The sequence below is a fragment of the Paramisgurnus dabryanus genome, chromosome 3, assembly GCF_030506205.2.
Source record: "Paramisgurnus dabryanus chromosome 3, PD_genome_1.1, whole genome shotgun sequence".
NCBI lineage: Eukaryota > Metazoa > Chordata > Actinopteri > Cypriniformes > Cobitidae > Paramisgurnus > Paramisgurnus dabryanus.
Genome location: NC_133339.1, coordinates 23,257,906 through 23,277,121, shown reverse-complemented (window position 1 = coordinate 23,277,121; position 19,216 = coordinate 23,257,906). Strand labels below are relative to the sequence as shown.

The 19,216-nt window shown below is 36.3% G+C and overlaps 1 protein-coding gene across 1 annotated transcript; it reads right to left on the bottom strand.

The window, feature by feature from the left end:
* Nucleotides 1–854: 854 nt before the first annotated feature.
* Nucleotides 855–18,956, bottom strand: slc17a7a (solute carrier family 17 member 7a). Its single transcript, XM_065280019.2, has 13 exons — nt 18,826–18,956; nt 11,269–11,521; nt 10,661–10,779; nt 10,405–10,519; nt 10,187–10,274; nt 8,092–8,178; nt 7,836–7,978; nt 7,374–7,523; nt 5,423–5,555; nt 3,937–4,047; nt 3,257–3,384; nt 3,079–3,148; nt 855–2,819 (listed from the first exon to the last, which is right to left on the bottom strand). The coding sequence occupies exons 1-13, from the start codon at nt 18,885–18,887 to the stop codon at nt 2,530–2,532; spliced, it is 1,749 nt and encodes a 582-aa protein (XP_065136091.1). The 5' UTR covers nt 18,888–18,956; the 3' UTR covers nt 855–2,529.
* Nucleotides 18,957–19,216: the final 260 nt, after the last annotated feature.

The following is a 19,216-nucleotide window of genomic DNA, read 5'->3' as shown; positions in this document are numbered from 1 at the left end:
GTACGCTATTTTTGAAATGTTATAATGATTTATTTAAAGATGTAACTTAAATTATGCACTTTTCTTACCTAGGTATATAATTTATGACGGTATAGCTTAAGCTTATGCAAACCAATAACTGATTGTGATATTTATTTATTTTTTCATATTTTGTATTATTATTCGAATTGTCTGTGATTTAACAATGATTTTCTTTCCCTGAATGTATGTGTACTTTTTATATTCGTTAATAAAAAAAAAAAAAAAAAAAAAAATACGAGTATATACGAGCCATATATTATATAGTTTATATGTAACCGAAACACAAATATATCTTACTATAAGCTACTTTTCTATGGTGTCAATTACCATTAGTAAAGTATAAAGTATTTTTCCTTATCTTTTTATGCAGATAATTCTGTAAAAAGATTGGAATGGGTTGATGAAAGATACATAGAAACGTAAAAAATTGCAAAAAAACTATTAGCTTTTATTTTAGCCAGACATTACTCATTTGCACCACTAGATGTCACTGAACACTACATAGCATTCGCACGCAAAGAACGCTGTCTCTGTCTCTTTCTCTTTCTGAATGACAGATGGACAGTGGGATTATTTTAGTGATTTTAGTCGAAGATTAGAGGACAGCAGATGCCCTCTGTGGGCGGAGAGAAGGCTACATGAGAGAGATGAAAAAGGTATAAGCAGAAAAACCGATGAGAGCTCACGAGGGAAAGTAATCAGAGTGATGCAGAAACAATGAAATGTGGCTTATACACATTCATAAAGCCCTAAACGCGTCAAGTAGCATCAATGCCCAGCCCTGTGCCTGTTTTTATAATGCAAGGGACAGAAAAAGACACAGTAAGTTTGTATAGTTTTTGTTTTTATTGTACACAAGGAATTTTCACATATACATTTGTACACATTTTGTAAATTATTTTATTAGTTCTAAGAGTTGTATTGATCTCCTTGTTGTTTATATATTGTCACAATTCTGACAAATAAGAGAAAAAAATAAATATTAAGGAGAGAAGCATGAACAAAAAAACACAAATACAGTAAAAGTTAAGTAGAATAACAATGCAGAAAAGGCAGAAAGCCATAAATATACTATCATCCTCTTTTTATTCGTAATTCTGTTCTCTGATTGGTTCCCTCAATTCATATTGCACTCTGACTGAATAGTCTCTCATATATCTGGACACGTGTGTGCATGTGTTTACCTCACATTAGTGTGTGTGTAATTACTGTGCGTAACAATGTACACCAGAGAACAAAAATGTGCATTGTGCATTGACCCAGTGATGAGGAAGTAGGTCATTTAATTTCACATACACTCACATTTAAAACTTACTTTTAATGCACATACTTATGGACAAATACACATATTTACATCCATGGGTTTGCTTGCACCATTTAATATTTAAAGCACTGGATAAAACAAAAGGAAGTGAACACAGTAAATAATAATACTCATACGTACACGAACGATCACACAGTATATGCTTTTAAACAACATCCTTGAACATGTCTATCGATTTGCCACTTTAAGTGCATTACAGTGACCTTGGCAGAACACCTAAAATACTGAACTTACTGTTTAATTCATAGAGCACCGCTCACTATAAAAATCTAAATGATTCTGGGGGCATTGATTGATGTCCCTCAGATGACAAACTGGAAGAACCCTCTGTACACCCTTAGAAAAAAAAAGTACAAAAGAAGGGGCACAGGGGTGGTACCCTTTCAAAATTAGAACTTTTTAAAGAGTGCATATTAATCCCCCAAGGTACATTTTAGTTCCTTACAGATACATAATGGTATATAACAGCTACATATCTGTACATAAACTATACATGTTAGGATCTTTTAAAGGGTACCATTCCAGTGACCGCTTTTGTATACCTAAGGGTTAGGTTGCTACCTAATTTTTTTGCACCCATGGAAATAAAAATACATTTCAAAAGTCACAAAACGTTTTCTCTTTTGGTGGGTTCACGGAGAAAACATTTGTCACTCTTTAGGGTTCTTACAGGAACTGAGTGTAAGTTGCACAGATAACTGACAGGTTGCCAGAGGTTTTGCCAGTGTGGCTTCTAAAGATACATAAATGAGGCCTTTTAATTTACATTATGCTGTTTTTCAATTTGACACACATATATCTCATACCTGCAATCATTCCATAGACGTATATGGTTTTTATACTGTACAAACTGTATATTGCCTTGCCCAAACCCTAACCCCAACCATCACAGAAAACTTTATTGTATACCTTAAATTTTCAATAAACATCATAATTTTGTTTGATTTATAAGCTTGTTTCCTCATGAGGAACCTAAAAATGTCCCCACAAGGTTACAAATTTACTGGTATTTCCTATCTTTGTGTTAATATCACAATGTGATAATTACCAGACAGACACACACACACACACACACACACACACACACACACATCAACTCACTCACTTACTCTATCACTTGGTATTAGTGTGTAGCCTATTTATTATTTAGTCCAATTATCTACACTTCAAATCTCTTTTATCCATTATATGAGCTCTCTTTTTCCCTCTCCTCCATATAGATAACTATTTGTCCCGACTGGTTGAACGTATTCTTCTTTTTTATCCCAATCTGTTACCCATCCTGCTCCGCTTCCAGTTTTGCCACCATTCGTACCACCAGTATGTGGGTTGTTGATAGCTCCATACTGTCCACCCGTCCTGTACAACTCTTCTGTTTCATTGGCCAGTTCGTCTTCTCCCAGAATGCCACACTTCTCTTCACTGGTATCCTCAGCATCTGCCCATGACTGCTTCTCACCTGATGCAAAGATCCCTAGGAAATGCAATAAATTAGATTTTAGCCAGTTAATAAAATTGAATTTTAAACATATGCAGTTCCTCAGGTTTATAATACAAACATTTACAATTATGCATTTGGGAGAAGCTTTTATCTAAAGATACTTACAATGCATTCAAATTTTACCTTTAATTAGTTTGTGTGTTTCCTTGGAATTAAACCCATGACCTTTGCGCTGCTAACACAATGCTCTACCATAATGTAATGAAAATTGTGTGGGAATGTGACAGCGTACCATAAAAAATCACACCCCCATAATGCACCAGGGATGCAATGAGAAACACATATTGCCACTCCTCACGTGTCTACAAGGAAAATGAATAATTAAAAATAAATACATTTATAAACAACAATAGCATAAATCAACATTTTGGCATGTGAAAGTGTAATTGTGTGATATTTTTAACATGTACCTTATGTTTGGTCATCGCTCCAACTATAAGAGGACACACCATTCCTGACAAAGTGCCCACTCCATTGGAGATTCCCATCAGGATACTAGCGTAGCGTGGAGCTATGTCAAGATGATTCACATTAAACCCTGGGCGAGAAAGAATGTGAGAGAAAATGTGGACCTTTTTGTTATAGATGAAAACATGTAAAAATGGTCAAAAAGTGCTTGTTTGCTTGTCACTGGGACGGTACCCTTTCGAAAAGTACACCTCATATAAGTCATATTAGTACCTCAGAGATATTGGTATCAAATGTATACATATCTGTACATAAATGGTAGGACCTTATTAAAGGTGGGGTGCATGATTTCTGAAAAACACTTTGGAAAAAGAAATCGAGCCGACTACCAAAACACACTTGTAGCCAATCATCAGTAAAGTACGTCTACTAACCAACATCGTTACCTGGGTTGCGTATGTGTGGGGCGGGTCTATCAAATGTGGGTCCAGATTCTACTGGGGTGGGGTGTGTTTGTTTAGGTGATTTCAAATGTCAACATTGGCTTTCAGAGATCATGCACCCCACCTTTAAGGCTATTGCCCCAGTAACAGCTTGGAACCATTTCTTTTCTGACAGTGTATATTTTAGCATGGCTGGACTTCTCTTGGTCGTTTTGTCTTGCACCTAAATTGTTACTAACCTGAAATTGCAAATCCACTGAAGCCAACAGCCAGCACAAGGAAAGAGATGGCCATTGCTTTGGTATGTGAGAAACCAACAACTAAGAGTAAAGTGGCTTCCATTCCAAACCCTGAAACACACAAACACACACGTTACCGTCTCTTTAATATAGCAGTGGCCTATGGGGTCCACTATGGACGATGATGTACCTGGGTCTGAGCGTACCTGTTGTTACTTTGTGGAGTGACATTTTTTTGGATGCTGTGTCTGTGGTACATCTGTTTCTGTGTAGTGTGTGTTTGTATATTGTGTGTGCGGTTGATTGTGATAAAGTTTGTGTATCATGCATCAATGCATGAGTGATTATCACCCCAGCTGCCATCACAGGACCAGACAAAACAAGAACAACACAAATCTGACACATCTATCACAAACACGGTTTCTGATTCTGCATACTTTTAATTTTGTCTTTTATTAAAGAAATAGTTCTTTATCGTGGATTTTAAATGTACAACAGTTTCCTTTAAGGAGACTCCGTTCGCTGTGACCTATGTAAAGATTTTTCTTCATATGTCTGTCCTCTGTAACAAAGTTCTTTTGGGTTCAATAGAAAAAATAATAATATCTGAGGTTGAAACAGCACGGAGTAAACAATCTTTGTGTGAAGTGTTACATTTTTTTTCCAGTTTTTCTCCCTGTCTACACTTCTAAAAATAAAGATTTGTCAATGCTTCTTCACAGCAAAGCAATAGAAGAACCAGAAGAACAATTCATTCAAAGGTTTGTGGAAGAACAGTTTCTTTCAAACCTTTTCATAATCTGAAGAACCTAAAGTATATGAAGGCTCTTTAGATGTTAAAGGGCGGATTTTATGCCCAATTTTTACAAAATGTAAGTCTCAGGTGTGCCGCCTAGAATGTGTCTGTTAAGTATCAACTCAAAAAACACCCCACGAATAATTTGTTATAGCATGTCCACAATGCCCCTATTTGGATGGGAGCAAAAAAGTGCTGTGTTCTTCTGTGTACCTTTAAATGGTAATGAGCTACTGCTCCTCTCTCCCTTACCAACAGACAGTGAGCGCTTTTGGTTAAAAATAGATCTGATTCCTGTGAATATAGTCTGAGACAAATACATCTTTAGCTGCATCAGCACTACAGCATGCTGACAAACATATTTATAAATGCTTTTGGGTAAAATTAACAAGTCAGTCAGTGGCCATGGGCGGGGCTTTATCAGTCTGACATCACACTAACAATAAAATCAAAACCGCATGTCTAATAAGACTGCTTTGGTTTGATGGTTATTAAAAAAGAAGAAGAGGGTGGATTTTTTTAATTGTAGGGTTGTTGTATTCACACACTGCCCACACACATTTATGTCCCAAGTGGATTTTGCAATATGTGCCCTTTAAAGGTTCTTCATGAAAGTATTTGTCCAAAAATGGTTCTTTTATGGCATCACATAGCAGCTTTTTTAAGTGTATGCATCCATGTTTATCTTACCTCCGCAGTTCATGAGTTTGCGGACATTTGTTGTAGTCATTAAATTGTGTGATCTCAGGTAGTCGGCCAGTTGCCCTCCAATTGGTACTATGATGGTCATCACTAAATGAGGAAGTGCAGACACTATCCCCACCTGAAGAACAGAAAGAAAAAAGATTTGAAAATAGCTATCAAACACATAATCTGAAAACATGTTTCAAGTTAAACAATACTACCGAGCCCCTAGGGTGACATTGGAGTAAAAAAATCTATAGTTTAGTTTCATGTCCTCACGTGAAACTTTCATGTGCTCACGTGAAACTTTCATGTGCTCACGTGAAACTTTCATGTGCTCACGTGAAACTTTCATGTGCAGAATCTTTTTAAAAGTTTAGTTTCGCGTGCTCGCGTGAAACTACCGTGTGCTTGCGTGAAACTATCGCGTTCTCAAACTGCAACAGTTTCACGTGCTCGTGTGATAGCTTCACGTGAGCACGCGAAACTAAACTTTAAAAAAAAAATATGCACATGAAGGTTTCGTGTGAGCACATGAAAGTTTCACGTGAGCACATGAAACTAAACTTTATTTAATTTTTGCTCCATGTCCCCTTTGGGGCTCCGTACTACACAGTATAAAATAGTATCCAAAGAACTGTGAAAAATAAAAGCTTTTGCTGATGTTAAAGGGATTTTATGAACCAGTTGGTTTATGGCATAGTCAAGCACCTTTATTTTTGAGGGTATAGAGTTGGACAAGTTAAAAGTTGATGAACTTAATAACTTTGATTTCCTAATAAACATTATGGGGTGGTTTTCCGGACTTAAGTCAAGTCCCTAAAATTTATGTTTGAGTTGTCTTAACTAAAAACAGATTGCACAGACATATCTTAAAGGGGTCATAGGGTGAAAATCTGACTTTTTCCATGTTTAAGTGCTATGATTGGGTCTCCAGTGCTTCTATCAACCTAAAAAATGTGAAAAATATCAACTCAGTAACTTTGTTTGAGTAAGCCATTTTCTGCAAGAATGTGAAAAATTAGGTAGTTCAGATTTCGCCTGTTTTGTGAGGTAGGTAGCTAGGCGTATTATAATAATCCTGCCCCCTTTATCTACACTATCCAACCACAGCACTGCCATTTCAATTACAACAAACCATCATCATTGCAATCAGTGTTTGCATTTTATCAGCTCATTTGCATTTTAAAGGACACACCCAAAAATGACACACTTTTGCTCAGACCTACAAAGTGGCAATTTTAACATGCTATAATAAATTATCTGTGGAGTATTTTAAGCTAAATCTTCACATAGACACTCTGGAGACACAAAAGACTTATTTTACATCTTTAAAAAAATCACATAATATGACCCCTTTAAAATCATTGTTTTAATAGTCATATCAGTAATTTTTTGTAAGATATGTTTGTAAAAAGTACTTAAAGGAATAGTCTACTCTTTTGCCATATTAAACTATGTTATTACCTCAACCTAGACGAATTAATACATACCATATCTTTTTTCAATGCGTGCACTGTACAGCGCGTTATGAATCTGTTAGCATTTAGCCTAGCCCCATTCATTCCTATGGTACCAAAAAAAAGTTTTATTTTGTGGCACCATACTTACTGGTATAGCTCCTCATGTCTTTAAATAGGGAAAACCCGGAAGTGTTTGGTGGCTTCCCTGTTTGGTACCATAGGAATGAATGGGGCTAGGCTAAATGCTAACACATTCACGACGCGCTGTACAGTGCACGCATTGAAAAAAGATAGATATGTATTCATTCGTCTAAGTTGAGGTAATAACATAGTTTAATATGGCAAAAGGGTATACTATTCCTTTAAAGTTCCTAATATTACTAAGGCACAGTCCTGGATTCATCTAAACCCTGGTTTTCCCAACCCACTACCTTTTTTTTTTATTATGACCCACGAGAACCCTTGCTTATGACAGCTTCACTTGTTTGTTTCACCTTGCTTATTTCGAAGCCGAACACCTCCTCAAAGTACGCAGGCTGGCTGATGAGGAGGAGGTAAAACGTCCAGCTTCTACAGAAGTTGGCCACGATGATGGCATACACTGGCATTGAGGTAAAAAAGTGCCGCCAGGGAGTTTTAAATTTCTGCAGAGTAAAGTAAAAGCAGGGGTCGAACATATCCAGCACAGTGCAGCACAGCATTTAGAGATGAGAAATGAGATTCACAGTGTGTGCTTTTCTAGTAAATGTCTTAATCACATACATTGTGGGGACCAGTCAGTGGTCTGCTTAACTGGTTTTTAAACAAATTAAATCATGTTTATTTAAGAAAAATGCAGAACGTTTTCTGTAAGGGTAAGGTTCAGGGGTTAGGTAAGGGGAAGAGGAGAATATACAGTTTGTAGCCATTACGTCTATGGAAAGTTCCTCAACGTATAAAAACAAATATGTGTGTACCTGAAGAGGGTTGACCAGGCCAGCGGTTTCCCCGATGGCATCCTCAATGTATTTCCTCTCTTCTGGTGTGATGGTCGGGTGAGCGGCTGGACTCTCATAGGACACCAAAATCCAAAAGAGATACCAGAATATTCCTACACTACCTGTAAGACAAGGAAAAAACAAAAAAAAGGAAAAATGGAGAAGAAAATGAAAAGACAGTAAGTAAATGAGGGAGTGTGTGTGTGTGTGTGTCTGGGAATTGTTTGCTGCTTACCGTACACATAAAACACTGAAGACCAGCCAGTGTACTGGACCAAGACTCCAGCCAAAGGCATTGCAACAACAGCACCAGCATATGATCCTAGAACACACATCAACACAGTCTTTTATAGATTCTTAAAACACTTCATTCATTTTTCAACTAAAGAGTTAAATATCATTTCAAATAACAAACCAGAACCAAACATTAGGTTAAAAACCTACAAAATAACTGTATTTTATGCAGTGTTTGCAATTACTTGCATTACAAGTAACATGCATTATATGATATTATATTATATTATATTCTTAATATATAAATTAATATATTAATATATATTCATTATTATATTATACTATCGTATATGTAATATTATTACTTTTCTGAAGTAACAAGTAACGCAGCATTACTCTATAAATATACGCATTACTTTATAAATGTTTTTTTTAAAGTGATGCAAGTTACTTTTCAGTTTAATAATAATGTACTGAATTTAACTGAATAGTCAAGAAGATTAGCGCACTATGCATGCGTGCCTGAGCAGGAACAGTTTGAGTCAGAAACGTAGATGGCAGGCCAGAGTTTCACACCCAGCAAGCAATTTGGGCTAAAACCAGGCTAAATTTGGTCTGTCAGTGAAAATCTAATAGACGTCTACCATAGCCCAAGAATAGACGATACGTATAACTTTAAAACAAATGAAAGCAAACACCTTGAACACCTGTTGACTTTGCCTACATGTTGGAATATCATACATCTTCAAGTTATTTTGGCAAAAATGGCATGTAACCAAATTCAAGGCTATTTAGGGTAGAAGTGGGTTACTCATAGCCGGTCTATATTGGGTCTATAGTTAGCCGTCATTTCAACGTCTTGGTTTTTGCTTGCTGGGACATTTTGTAATGGAAATATGCAATTTCTGAAAGCAGAACCAAGTAAGAAAAAGTAATGCAAAAGCACTTTACATAAGTATTACTTTTTATGAAAAGTAACTAAGTAATGCAATTAGTTACTTTTTTGGGGAATAACTTAATTACTTTATTTATTGTAACTAATATTGTAATGAATTACTTTTAATGGCGGAGTGCATGATTTCTGAAAAACGCTTTGGAAAAGGAAGTTGGGCTGACTACCAAAACACACTTGTAGCCAATCAGCAGTAAGGGGCGTGTCTACTAACCGACATCGTTGCCTGGGTTGCGTATGTGTGGGGTGGGCCTATCAAAGAAGGTCCAGGGATTCTATTGGGATAGGGGCGTGTTTGTTAAGATGATTTCAAATATCAACATTGGCTTTCAGAGATCATACCCTGCCTTTAAAAGTAACTTTCCCCAACACTGATTATATAAAACAAATTTTGGCTGCGTCCGAAACCGCATACTGTATAGTAGGTACTGAATTAGATGAAGTACCTACTTACTTGCCGTTAAAACAGTAGGTACTGTATAGTATGAATCCTGGTAGTATGAATGAGATTCGGACGTACTACATCCGCCATCTTGCTACATCACGTGACATACGTCGTCATCACGTCATGTCATTTCAGCGCGAAAACAGCCGCGTGCCTCTTCTTCGTTGGATAACTCCTCGTCCGGGGCATCATGGGATAGTGAAGCGTCCATCGTATGCACACTGCAAAATCTAACCGGAAGTAGTAGGTCATCCGGGTACTTTTCGCATACTGTTTTTCGAATACTATGTATTCGGACATACTACTCGCCTCGCCTACTGCTTTTCGCGTACTATATAGTATGTAGTAGGCGGTTTCGGACGCAGCAATTATGTCATGGATTTTTGAAGATAATTCAGTATACTGGTTAAATGCAATAGTATGCATGTATTGATATTTATACCACAGGGCTGTTGAATGCTTTATTCTGATTGGTTGAGAAATGTTACCACCGGTACACATTATTTTTTGATAAACACACACCTGACCTGTCAAATGTCTTAAAATAACCACCTTGTCTGTGTGGTAACTGTGGAATAAGTGGAATAATACACACATGGGCGTAGTGCCGCATTACCACCTGGGTGTGCATTATTTTTGAATAATACATAAACATGAGAAATATTGATGTGGGTGTGCATGTGACAGGTTTAATCTCACCACAAAATGCTGTTGTAGCCAATCGACTTCTTTCGAGGGGCGGAGCCCATTTGGCCCAGATCCCATGGCAGGCAGGATATGATACACCCTTACAATTGTGAAATAGGACATATTAATGTGTGTTACATGTAACCATGACTGCAACAAAAACGTATTCATTTTTATAATACATATATTTCAGATACCCACAGATTCACATAGGCACACAGATGGCATACCTCCACAAGCCCTTGGCAAATCCTGACCATGATAACACACCCATAGTGAACTCTTGCTGCTGCTGGAATCAGCATATTAAGGGTCGATGTGGCCACAATGGCAAAGCCAAACACTCTGAGAACAAGACACAGACATGTTACACTTTATTAAGGCATATTACAATAAAGAATTATGCGAACATCTTATTACAATGCAGTTGAATTCTTCCCACTTAAACAGCCCAGTGCTCGAGAAAACATTTGCTGATCACACTACCTATTGGCAGCAAATTTCTGACAGATGAATCCACCAGGGATTTGCGTAACGATGTAACCCCAGAAGAACGAGCCGTGAATCATGCCTACTGTCTCTGGGTCCCACGTAAACTGAGCAGCCTGGCCAAATAAAGACAGTCAAACTTCTCTCATCCAACAACACAACAGCATCGTATGCAACTTTCCGACTATAAAATGCAGTGCTTGTAGATTTAAAGTGTTTACACATCATTCTTCAATGTATCGAGTTGCTATTATGATGAATTTGAAATGTGAGAAGAGGGGGTGTGAAATGTACCCTAAAAGTGCTAGTACAAAGAAACAAAGGTTGTTTTAAATGGTTTACATATACAGTTTTACTACAAAAGCTGAAAATTCCAAACATCAAACTGTTACATGTGAATGTAGGCCTGCCTTTATCTGAAGTATATCTAAATACCCATGATTGAAACATTACATGTACTGTATGTATTATATGTTTTTAAGAAACCATAAATAGCGCAAACTGTGCAGTTTTCATATATTTTTATAGCTCACACCCACTATTAATATTGTAAATGCACATCAGTGTGTCATCAAATTGAATTACACTACAGTGCTGATACTGACCACTATTACAGGCTTTTTCCCGTAAAAAACGGTGTGATCATTGACCATGCTGACTATGGCCACGCCCAGGTTACAGCGGATGCCGAATGAGATGCAGAAGCCCAATCCTGACAGGATTGCAATGATATAGCGCCGCGGCATCCCGAAGCATGTGCAGTCCACAACGGGAAGCTCCTTCTCCTCCACCAGCTCAGGACGACCCTCTGCCGACAATTCAATCGTCTCGCCATTTTGCTGCCGTTTCTCGAGGAGTCTGGAAGAAGATTCAGTGTCAGGTTTAATTAACAATGCTCCGAAAACTGTTCATGTAAATAAACTCAAAAACAGCATAACTATCATTAATGGCCACATCAGTCTGATACATTAGTAGGTAACAATAATACTATTTAATGTTCCATCAAACTCTATGTGATATGGAGTGCAAAGTTACATATTTTGGCAAAAATGTATGTGTTAATTGGTCACAGAGACACAATAGACAACAAACACTGAATACAAGTATTGTAAAAATTGTCACTGTATTTCAAAAAATTTGTTGAGATTCTGTGCACTAGGGAACCCTCAACATGACATCACATATACATTTAAAGCAGGTGGATCACAGAGAGAGGACATAGAGAGAGAGAGGGGACATTGAACAAAAATGTGTGTATCGCTAGATTGCAGTACATGGGAGTCCAGCAGAGACCTGAAGAGAGACCATCTGGGTTTGCAACCTGCTTGCAACGGGCACAGCCAATAAACAAACAAATATTGTACAAACATACACACACAAACACAGAAATGTGCAAATGCGTCTTTTTTTAAGTGTAGGATTTAAATGTATGGATAAAATATATGCATGCATTACATTACAATAGTTTTTTTATTAAATGTGTCTAGTATTTAATATCTAATTAAGGAATCTTTTAAATCCTGCCAAGAATCTGGTCATATTTTACATTAATACATTAAAAGAAAGTTAAAATAAATATTTTTTTCATTATGGCTTTTATTATCATAGCACAACAAAATTTTATTTGATTTTATTTGGACTGAGGTTCACCCAAACAACATGTTTTAAGAAATAGCGTAAAATATGGAGACCTACCTCTTATCTTCACAAATCCTATGTGACCCTGGACAACAAAACCAGTCATAAGGGTGAATCTTTTTAAAATTTAAATTAAATATCATCTGAAAGCTAAATAAATAAGCCTTCCATTGATGTCTGGTTTGTTGGGACAGTATTTGGCCGATATACAAATTATTTAAAAATCTGAAATCTGAGGGTGCAAAAATCTAAATATTGAGAAAACCGTCTATAAAGTTAGCCAAATGAAGTCCTTAACAACACATATTACTAATGAAAAATAATTTTGTATATATTTACAGTAAGAAATGTACAAAATATCTTCATAGAACATGGTCGTTATTTAATATCCTAACAGTGGCGGCTGGTGACTGCTCATCCGACAGGCTTAAATTCAAAATAGGTGTTCGGAGTGTCATGTGTGTTGCTTGTGTTTTCAAAATATGTGTTTGATGCATCATGTGAACCATGTGCATCATGTGTTTTGTAAAAATAAATGCCTGCTGCACACGCATCAAAACCGTTTATAATAAAAAGACGCTCACGTTAACCACATACACGCAAGACACTCCCTTAACAGTAAACTCTGATTATGTTTGAGATTATGCGAGTATCTGGCAGACACAAGCGTCTCTTTTATCATAAACCCTTTAGACGCGTCTGCAGCAGGCACTTATTTTGACAAGACACTTGATGCACACAGGATCGCTCGATGCGCAGAACACATATTTTGTTACACACATACATGTTGTGACGAACTTCACATCAAGCGCCCTAGAAAAATGAAGTCACCTGGCTGCCGCCACTGTATCCTAATGATTTTGGCATTATTTTTTTTTTTACTTTTTATCCATACAAAGTATTGTTGGCTATTGCTGTAATATACCCGTGCAGTTTATGGTTTTGTAGTGCAGGGTCACATATAGAAACACATCTGTCTCACTTGTTGGTTTCTCTCTTTTTCTCATTCCCTCTCTAGTCCTACAAAGCAGATCCCCCATAATCCCTTCAACATTGAACAGCACACAATCACGAATAGACAAGTAAAGTAAGAAGAAATAATCAAATAAGTGTATGCATATTAGTAAAACAAAAAGACCAATGTGTCTCACGTCAATGTGTTTTAATTACAACTAAAAACTCTCGCAACCGTGACTCATTTACCCCCCTCACACACTTTCCTCTTTCTGTTTTTATCCACAGATAATCCGTGACTCCACCCTCAGATTAGGATTATAAAAATTATTCACTTCCGGAGATGAATACGAACAAGATAAAGACAGTGATGGGGATGGGGTGAAAAAGAGAGACATGAAAAAGAGAAAGATGCATGGATCATTTGTAAAAAGTACACACAATTGCATGCACACACGTTCAAGATGCGTAATTAAAGATTGTTAAGAACAGATTGCAGCCAACAGCAGCACATATGCCGGCCACTAATGAGAATGACTGTTGGCTGTAATTAATACTTTGATATATTCACTCTCATATTTGCTTACTGTGCCTGAGTGCTTGTTGTACCACGTGTTCATTGGACATTAAAAAATCTAGGATTACAGAACATGCACTTATGCATCTATGGTACAACAACAGTAAGCTCATCTAAATCACATGCCACGGTTCATGATGAACCAGCTGACCTGTGTGCATGCATGTGTGTTTGTAGTCCATTTTATAAAGCAGAAGGGGATAGTTAAAATGTTTTAACAAACATTCAAGGGTAAAACAGACCCGCTCACAGATCAATGGCTTGACATTAACATCAGCATTATAAAAAATTGAACCTTATAACATTCAATGCAGAAACATTTGCATATATAATGACTCTACCCCAGCAAATGCTTGATAGTTCGTATTGATCTCATATCCATATTATACACTTGACCTCTCTTTGTAATTTTAAGGATCACGGTCAATTCCCATGAATACACATTCCAGCCTGTTAACTAAACAAGTCCTCAGTCGGATGATACTTAAATTATAGCAGAATTATTGTAGATTTATCATTTGCATTAGAGTTACAAAAATGTATTTGTGTGCAAATGTAACATGCATTATTTGATACATTTACACGCATGCTCTCTTTCCTGTTTAATCTAGCTGTAAGAGGATGAAGAGACAACTGTAAAAAAAATTACATAACCCTACAGTTCTCTCTGCGAAGCTTTCCCCCAACCGATTCTTCTGTCTATATGTTTTATTTGTCCTATCTTTAGAGTTCAGGATTCTCACGGTTCACTGTTTGATGTACAGAAAGGTGTTCTGATGCCCTCTTTGACCTTGTTTGGGGCATTGCATGAAAATTTGATGATAAGGTAAGAGATTAAAGCTGATCCACAAATCTCAGTCTCTTGCTTACCCCTCCCATCCACACATTTCTTTCTGTTCTATCATCAGCGTTGTTGTATGATTTCTATGCCAAACTCCTCTGACCCTCCCCTGCCTCTATTGAACAGATTGGGTCTCAGTGGGACTGTGTCACCTGGGGAGATACTTCCCCCCTCCTGATACACACACACACATCCCAGCAGTCTGACCTTCACATGCTTTCAGATAAGCAGTGTAGTCAACGTGCAAAATTGAAGTGGCAAACAAGAAAATCTGTTCGTGTCAATTTTGCAAACATAGTTTCGGGCACATGATATGTAATTTGATTAGGTCATTTTTATATTAAACTCTTATTGATCATTTACACAAAAATGTATCAAAATGATTGCATGTTTGTGAGCTAAGCCATAGCAAATTTGTGATTGATGAAATATATTTATGATGTGATTAAAAAACTTAAAGAAAGGAGTGAAGTGGAGAGATGAAGTATGAAGGCATAAGAAAGGAACGAGAGAACTGCAGGTGTGTGGGTGTATGGTTTCCATAGCTGGCATGTGAGGCTGAAACAGTAGGAAGAGAAGATGCATCACTGAGCTTTAAATGATTCATCAGCTGCTGGCTGCTTTCTCTAAAATATTATCAGGGACATCGAGTCTCATAACAGAAAAAAATGAGTGTGAGGAATCTAAATTTAAAACTGTTCAACACAAACTTTTGTGCAAATATCAAACATTTTTCAAATTTAACCCTATGCTGTAAGAAAATGGCTGTGGTTATGCAACTGTTTGCCATAACTTAATGTAGATTTAAAATGTTATGTTATTTACTGGCAACAGTTTGTTCAAAGTTAAATGAACATAAACACTAACAAATATATCTTTACAGAATAAAACTAAAATAACAGCCTTATGTAAAGCATTCTGGGAATCAAAAGTCCTCAATCAATCTTTGTCATTTTTTTCTTCAGATTTCTGTTATTTTAGTTTTATTCTGTAAAGATAAAGACTTAAATTTAGTCATTTAGCAGACTAAAAGTTGTTCATGTTTATTGTTCATTTAACCCTTGTGGGTTGTTTGTGGGTGTTAACAGCCACTAAATTAAACAACTGTAAAAATGTATCAATATTTTTTACAAAAATTTGCATAAATCTGTTAATTAACCCCAATACTGATCAAAACTACCAAATGTTTCTAAAAAAAAAAAATCATGATTTTAACTCTTTAATTTTCGAGATCATAAGTCATGTCACTGATTTGGGGAAAAACACACAAAACATGTCTTTACTGCCAGTCTTGGACATGTCAATGATTGGTTGAAAACATTAGCTTTGATACATTTTTAGTTTTTGTGCAACATCAGATTTTACACACAAACACATGCACACACACATTCTGGTTTCCATGTTTTGTGGGGACATTCCATAGACGTAATTCATTTTATACTGTATAAACTATATATTCTATTCCCCTTACCTGCCCCAACCATCACAGAAACCTTTCTCCTACTTCACATTTTCAAGAAACATCATTTTGTTTGATTTATAAGCTTGTTTCCTCCACCAAAATGTCCCCACGAGGTTACAAAAATACTGGTATTCCTGTCTTTGTGGGGACAATTGGTCCCCACAACGTGATAATAACCAGACACACACACACACACACACACACACACACACACACACACACACACACACTAATATCCTGTTAAACTCAATATAATTCAATGTACAAGCCAGAAATTAAGCTTTGCTTTCACAGGCCTACTAAAGGGTTAATGGTGTCACATGGTGATCAACAGTAAAAATTACAAATTTTACCAATTTGCAAAAGGAAAAACCACCAACAATCAAGAATGCATGATTTTATAATGTCATGGCTTTACAATCAAAAAATTTCATAATCGGTGGAAGTCAATGGGGCAAAAACAGCTTATGAACAACTAATTAGGGAGAAAAAAATACAAAATGATTCTACACAAAGACTAAAAATGCATTAAAGCCAATGTTTTTCTAATCCTTGACATGCCCAAGATTGTGAAAAAGGTAAAAAAAAAAATCCAATCCACAATCACTTTTTATATTGAAAATCGATTATTCCCCAGATCAGTGACATGACTTATGACCTTGGCAATTAAATAGTTAAAATAATGAATTTTTTTGTAAACATTTGGTAGTTTTGATCAGTTGATTAACAGATTCATGCAAAAAAAAAGTGTAAAAAAAAATCTGATAAATTTTTTTAATTTAGTGGCTGTTAACATCCACGAACAACCCGAAAGAGTATTAATTTTCCCACTGTATATTGTTGAGGTTTTGAAAAATTTCAAAGCATTTTTTTCAAAATATGTGTCAATATAGATTTGTCACCAAAAATCTTTCCATTTGCTGAAACACAGAAAAAGTTGTGGCCAAATTAAGACTAAAAAAACTCCCACAGTGGCTAAAAACATCCCACACAACCCATAAGGGTTAACTTTAAACAAACTGTTGCCAGTAAATAACAAACATTTAAATACAGTAAGTTGGCAAACAGCTGCCAGTAATAATAAAAACAAGTTTACAGTGTTATGGTTAGCACAAATTTTAACCTCAAAGCTCTGATTCAGATAAATTAATTAGTTAGTGCCACAAAACCTGTGAGTAAGTCTAGTTAAAAAAAACAAGGAAAAACAAGAGAAACTTTGAGTTCGAATCTTTTATTATGTATATCTAGGGAAATGAGTTTGAGATGTTTAAGAGGTCAGTACTAGGAAACCAATAAGAACTCTAAGTCTCTATTTGTTCTCCATTGATTCTCTGTGTAGAGAAACAACCAATAAACTAAATTGTGCTTTTCCTTTTCTTTGGGAAAGGGTTAAACATAATAAAAAAAATGAATATGCATTTGTCTGTCAGTCTCTGACTGGCCGTTTATTTAGCCTACAAAAGTTTTATTAAGACTTTCCCGTATGTGTGGCGTACTTGGCCTATGTAAAGGCAGAGTCACATGTTGTCCATCGTCTAATCTCGACCCAAGCACAAAACGATAAAGCAGACGGGTTTTAAAGGGGCGAGAGAGGGTGGGGAGGAGAATTCAAGGATTTGTAAGGCCAACAGATGTATGTGCTCATGATGCGCTACTTCCGATCCGGATTTGAATAAGTTGTAAAAGAGTTTAAATAGCGTACTCTAAATTTAAAACTAAATTTCTAACCTTTTTTTAGTGTTTGTCGACATGGTTCTGTGATTATATTTTCCAGCAGCAGCTGCATTTATTTACAATTACCTACACTTTTAATAATAAGGATTCCAAAAATGCTGTATGATTCCAAAAAATAACCTTTCTGTTGCATATTAATTGTTAAGGTTTTTCAGACTACAAAAAGGTAAGAAGGAAGTGGACTTTTGGAAGAACACTTTCAAAACCTTTATTTTTAAAGATTGTTCTCTGACCTTTAAGGTCAACCCATCAAGACATAGGCTAATGTGCGCCGCCTAGATGCCTATAGGCCTACTGAATAAGATTTAAAGGCATTTTAAATGCTCGTTCCTGTCAGGTTAATGAGTCACCTGATTTGGCTATGCAAAAACTATTGAGAGAACATAGGCTACCATCTTCTTCTTCAAAAAAAAATATTTAGTGCAATTATTTATATTTTTTACAAAACAATTTTTTGTCAACTAGCCTGTGCCGCGAGATCTCTCACATAAAATATTTTAAAATAAAGTTTATTTGAAATATGAGGTAATTTATACTGTACACTGGAAAGTCACGCGCTAAAGCAGCTCGTCGTATGTCTGTGACACCGGGTTAACCGCACACTAATCTGATCCATCTGTAGGCTACAATCTTCTCAATCGGACAGAGTGTGTGATTACTCTATAGATTACATAAAACACCTTACACAGTGACTCAATCGCGACAAGGGTTTACACATGACATCTTAACGCAGATATAATCACAATACCTAGTTAATAGGCTTCGGTTCAACCAGCAAATTTCTTTCTTTCTTTTTTTTGCCAAGTTTTAGTCACTGACATAAACACATTTTTCAATTCCAGTTGTTCTCTTAATTCAGAACTTATGTCACTTTTTAGCAACAAGCTATGCTTTTTAAGTGTTTAATCCAGAAGATTAAGAAGAAACATTTTCATAATACATTGAAAAATGCTTACCTGTGTATTTTCCCCAAGGTTTTCCCAGCCTGAGCCTTAAAGCGGTCCGGACGGATCTCCATGCTCGCAACTTCCAAGTCCGACCGATGCGCTCCTGTCCGGTGTGCTCCTCTCTCTCTCTCTCTCTCTCTCTCTCTCTCTCTCTCTCTCTCTCTCTCTCTCTCTCTCTCTCTCTCTCGCTCTCAAACACGAGCAAAAGCACTGTCCGTGGTCCTGAATCAGGATTAATTCTCACAAACAGGAAGTAATATTTTCTAACGTTAACGTCCACTATTTATCATTTGGTATAAACTTGATACAAAAAAGTATTCAAAATTGAACGTACAAAAAAAGTGTTAAGAAAACTACGTAACTTTTATATAAAACTATAACTATATTGTGGAAATAAAGA